At 37.3% G+C, this 5,146-nt stretch overlaps 1 protein-coding gene across 1 annotated transcript; it reads left to right on the top strand.

Annotated features, from left to right (window-relative positions):
• The first annotated feature begins 1,295 nt into the window (after nucleotides 1–1,295).
• On the top strand, nucleotides 1,296–4,348 carry LOC122658238 (protein NRT1/ PTR FAMILY 6.2-like). Its single transcript, XM_043853153.1, has 5 exons — nucleotides 1,296–1,389; nucleotides 2,197–2,414; nucleotides 2,515–3,062; nucleotides 3,254–3,594; nucleotides 3,771–4,348. The coding sequence occupies exons 1-5, from the start codon at nucleotides 1,296–1,298 to the stop codon at nucleotides 4,346–4,348; spliced, it is 1,779 nt and encodes a 592-aa protein (XP_043709088.1).
• Nucleotides 4,349–5,146: the final 798 nt, after the last annotated feature.

The raw sequence follows: 5,146 nt of genomic DNA on the forward strand, positions 1-5,146 counted from the left end.
GAGGTATCGGTATTAATATCGGTATCAGTATCGCTCGTATCAGACAATACATACCAGTTTTGCAAGTGATTGATCCCAATATCGTATCAGTGATATGGTACAGGCAAGGGATAAAATGGTAAAAAAAAACCCGTTTAAAAAATAGAAATAGAGGCAAATTTGTCCGATATGGCCAATCCATGTCGATATCAATTTAAAACCGTATTGGTTTCCGAGTTGATTGATATTCGTTCTGATACCATGCACTAAAAGCATGCCTTAAACACTTAAATGCTAGTAGACCAGTAGAATCTAGAAAGTAATATGTCAAGATTACATCAAAGAATCAAATACCGTAGTTTTCCGTACATAGAACTTCTACTCAAATATGAAACATGCAACATGACCCATAGATCCCCAATTTTTTATTTTATTATATTTTTGTTATTGTTTTTGGGATAGATAATTGTTGATTTTGGCACATGTGTGCGTGCCACGCCTTGTGTGTTCTTAACCATTGTGAGAGATATAAATACAATAGCTAAGGTTCTATGGGAAAAGCCAGTAAAGAGAGCAGTGTTGTGATGTGAGCGATTCTTTGCTAGTACAAGAGAGAAAGGTTCGGCATAAGAAGGCTGTGTTTGTTTTTCATTAGGTGAGACAGAGCGAGCTGATGCTCTCTCTCTCTCTCTCTCTCCCTCTCTCCCTCTCTCCCTCTCTCCTTCTTTTTGTGGTAGTAAAGATAGATTGTTATTTCATGGTTGCAGGCACCATTGCTATTCTTGATCTTATTTTTGAAAGTTTTTGTTATCTTATTCTCTTAATGAAATAATATAAATTAAATTGAGAGAATTCTAGCTAGATGTCCGAAACCACCAATGGATGGAGGAAAATTATCTCCTCCAGTTCTTTGCCCGACTTAGTTCCCCAGTGCCTCTAATATGGGGGTTGGGTGGATCCTATCTAAGTAGGGATCTAGAGAGAAAATGACATATAGAAAATGATGTGGATTTTCCACATGCCAAATTTTATATTTTAATTCAATTTATCCTCTTATTTGTTTTAGGTCATGGGAGGCCCTGATTTTTTCAGTACCTTGTTTTGTCAATTGATAAATTCATATTGGACCCGATACTTTGACCATAGGGAACAAATGATAATTGGGAGGCTTGACCTCAGAATCCGAACCCAAAAACAAAAAAGAAGAGACTTTCAAAGTCATATGCTTTGCTTGAGAGAATACCTGAATCATCCAGGTTTCGTTACTTTATTGTTTTCTAATTAAAATAATGTAATATGTTTTTTAGGAGAGAAAAATGAGTCCAAAAATTAATTATGTGATAGACTACAAGGGACAACCAGCTGACAAGACGATAACGGGAGGATGGTTGACTGCGGCTCTTATTCTAGGTATCATCTCTTCTTTTGTGCTCTGCATACCTAATTTTGAATATTATATTTGCAGAGGTTGCGATAACATAATTTTAAGAAAATGTTCCCACACGCCCATTGTGGGAGCCTTTTACTTACAATCTGCCCACGTGGACTGTGTTGCTATTCGAACAGTTTGATAAAGAGTTCATGGTGTAGATTAGTCACGTATCAAATTTAAGAATCTAATTCAATCAAATATCTTCTTATAGATTGGCATACATTTCATGTATTTCCATGCGTGTCTACGATACTCCAAAACTACTATGCACTCTCACTCACCCTAGACTTTCGAAGATATGGCTTTCCATGTGACAAACTCTGATAGTGGTAGAACATGACATGTAAGGAACCTAGGGATTTATTTGTCCAAAAATTTGAGCCCAGCCGATCTATCACATAATAGTCTTTTAAAGTGAGAGTGTAGCAAAGGTTCCTAATACAGGTGTGTAGGAATGGGGCTCCCCATAATTTAGTTTGATCTTCCAATGTATTCTCAAAAGTTCAATCACTTACAATATAGGGCTAAGTTTCCTCAAGCCACAGTGAATGAGAATCCATTAACCATTGGGCTTCATATGGGTATCACGAGGGTATTTTGGTGAATGTATTAAAACCTTTGAATCGAAATTGAAAAATTTACTTGTGTCTTATCCCTACATAAGCATAATAGTGAAACTTACAATCTTAAGCTTAGTTTACATACACATAAGAATTTATCACCGAAGTGAATTTGCAAAAATTTCAAATTTGTACTTTGATTATTAATGACAAAAACTTGTGTAGTTCTTGAGGCATGTGAGAGGTTCACTACAATGGGGATCGCATCCAACATGGTGACCTATGTGGTTGGGACATTGCATCTTCCTAGTGCAACTGCGGCCAATATCGTATCGAACTTTGGTGGCGCAGGATTCCTCTTATGTTTGCTCGGCGGTTTCGTGGCTGATAGTTTTTTAGGCCGGTATTGGACAATTATCATTTCCTCACTCATCATATCAATCGTAAGTACTAGAAATATCAAAGAAGATAGTGAGTCACCTTTAATTATTCTCTCTCTCTCTCTCTCTTTTCCTCACTATATATGAATTATCGATGCTGCAGGGTTCTGCCCTTTTATCAATATCTTGTGCAATACCAGGACTACGCCCACCCCCTTGCAACATTAATAGTAGTACATGCGTAGAGGCCAATGGATTCCAAGTTGGAGTTCTGGTTGCTGCTCTATACGTGATCGCATTGGGACAAGGAGGACTTAAAGCCAATGTATCAGGATTTGGAACTGATCAATTCGACGAGAATGATAAGAAGGAAAAATCCAAGATGGATTACTTTTTTAGTAGATTTTATTTCGTCATCAGCCTTGGGTCTTTACTTAGTGTCACCGTGGCAATCTACGTACAAGACAATGTTAGCCGAAGCTGGGGATATGGACTTTGCTGTTTCGCATTCTTTTTTGGAACACTTCTATATATGTCACGGACTAGAAGATACAGGTACAAAAAATGTGTGGGAAGTCCCATTGTTCAATTTCTAAACGTTTTGGTGGCTGCTCTACGGAAGAGGAAACTCAAATGCCCTAGCAACGTTGATGCTTTATATGATGACTCAACTAACACTACTCCAATAATCCGTCACACAGACCAACTTCGGTAAGTAAGTAGTATATAGAGAGTCACAAAGCTACAGATCTAACACATGAAGCTATACTATCTTCTTCATCTTTAATAACAAGACAGTCTACAAGAAACAATTTCTATTTCTAAATAATTTTGTGTTTCATTTGCATTAATTTGCAAGATTATTCTAACACTTCTACCTTTCTAATTTTCTTTTATTGCAGTTGGTTGGACAAGGCTGCAATCATAGACGAAAACGACTATGGGACTAATGGTTCTGTGATTCGAAACCGTTGGAAACTCTGTACAATCACAAAGGTAGAGGAAGTGAAAATGATGGTTAGACTAATGCCAATTTGGGCCTCCACAATCTATTTCTGGTGCATACATTCGCAGGTGCTCACCTTCTCAATAGAGCAAGCTTCAACATTAGAGAGATCAATTGGGAACTTTCTAATCCCTGCAGGATCTTTCAATATCTTCTATATTGCCGGCATATTGATTGGTTCTGCTTTCTACGACCGGGTGATCATTCCCTTGATGAAGAGGTGGAAAGGGAAACATGGTAGGTGTGATAGACCATGAAGTACATAGCAGATTAATTATTAGAGGATAATATTCATATAAATCAATTAAAATTTTAGGGTAATTTAGATTTTATATCTTAAAAGACTCATGCAAGAGTATTCCTTTTCAGTTCTGACCCAAAATTAATATGGCTTCACTCTTTTTAATTTGTAGGCTTCACCAACCTGCAAAGAATAGCCATTGGCATTGTCTTTTCAATTTTGGCCATGACAGTTGCTTCCATCGTGGAGACAAGACGGTTGGCCGTGGTTAGAGTTGTGGGTGGCAATGTAACAACTTTGCCTATGCAATTCTACATATTGATTCCACAGTTCTTCCTTGTTGGCTTGGCAGAATCATTCACGTACAGCGGTCAGCTTGACTTCTTCATAACCAGATCACCAAAAGGGATGAAATCGATGAGCACTGGGCTTTTCCTCTCGACTGTGGGACTTGGGTTTTTTGTCAGCACCTTCTTGGTGTCCATAGTCAACCAGGTGACTGGAACCCAAGTTGGCACTGGATGGCTAACTAGTAACATAAACTATGGGAAATTATACTATTTTTATGCTCTTCTAGCCGTGTTAAGCTTCATAAACTTGATATTCTATCTTCTTTGTGCCATATGGTATGTGAGGACAATGAAAAATACTTCACAAATAGAGAACATCATTACAAATTCTGAAGAGGAAGAGAAACATGCCATGCAGATGGCTGGCACCCTTACAGTTGCAGAGAAAGATTGTGAATGATATGTGACACCCTTACAGTTGCAGAGAAAGATTGTGAATGATATGCAACCAACGCATGTCTTTGTCTTTCCCACCTCCCCCCTTTATCTCCCTTTTATAGTTTTTCTTTCAAATTGGTATGTATAATACCAATAGTAATCATCACATGATATGAGATATTGTAGCTATAAACAAAGAAAAGAAAATTGATGTACTTATAGTTCTGAACCCAAGAGTGATTCTTATGTTTTACTCTCTTCATCTTCTCCATCAACAATACTCTGTTTTTCCCCCCTTTCAAAGCTTTGTAATCTAGATTTTCAGCAATCTGAACCATTCCAACATTTTCTTAGCTTCATCTAAAACATAAGGATTAAGGGCACAAGCATTAACAGTTAAGAAACTTAAGGATTAACTTCTGGAAGTTAAGCATCATGTTTCTTCCATAGCTCTATGCATTCAGATGTGTCATTTCATATAATTCAATCTATTTTGAAAGATCTGATCGGATATGGAATTCATACTTGTTTGACTGTTTTAGTCTGACTTCGGGGAACCCTGTAGTATGACTTGTACAATTGGAATAAGGTCATACCATTACCACATAAATGTGTCCATATTAGAAAGAATTGATTCGAACAAGAATTCTTACTAGTCTGATTTATTGGGACCCTGTAGGGTCCAAAAAGGCGTATCAAGTGGGAATGTACTAGTTTAGATGTTGTAGATGGGTCATACCTTAATAAATTGTCCATATTGGAAGCTTTGATCGGATCAGAATTATAACTCACTTGATTTATTTTTCGGGATCCAGTGGAC

This window comes from Telopea speciosissima, chromosome 4 (genome assembly GCF_018873765.1).
Source record: "Telopea speciosissima isolate NSW1024214 ecotype Mountain lineage chromosome 4, Tspe_v1, whole genome shotgun sequence".
Classification (NCBI taxonomy): domain Eukaryota; kingdom Viridiplantae; phylum Streptophyta; class Magnoliopsida; order Proteales; family Proteaceae; genus Telopea; species Telopea speciosissima.

Bases quoted from the DNA above. Each gene is read 5' to 3' on its own strand.
- LOC122658238 (XM_043853153.1), top strand. From the start codon at position 1,296: ATGAGTCCAAAAATTAATTATGTGATAGACTACAAGGGACAACCAGCT. The intron at 2,415-2,514 runs GTAAGTACTAGA...TCGATGCTGCAG, and splicing joins CCTCACTCATCATATCAATC to GGTTCTGCCCTTTTATCAAT. The intron at 3,063-3,253 runs GTAAGTAAGTAG...CTTTTATTGCAG, and splicing joins CGTCACACAGACCAACTTCG to TTGGTTGGACAAGGCTGCAA.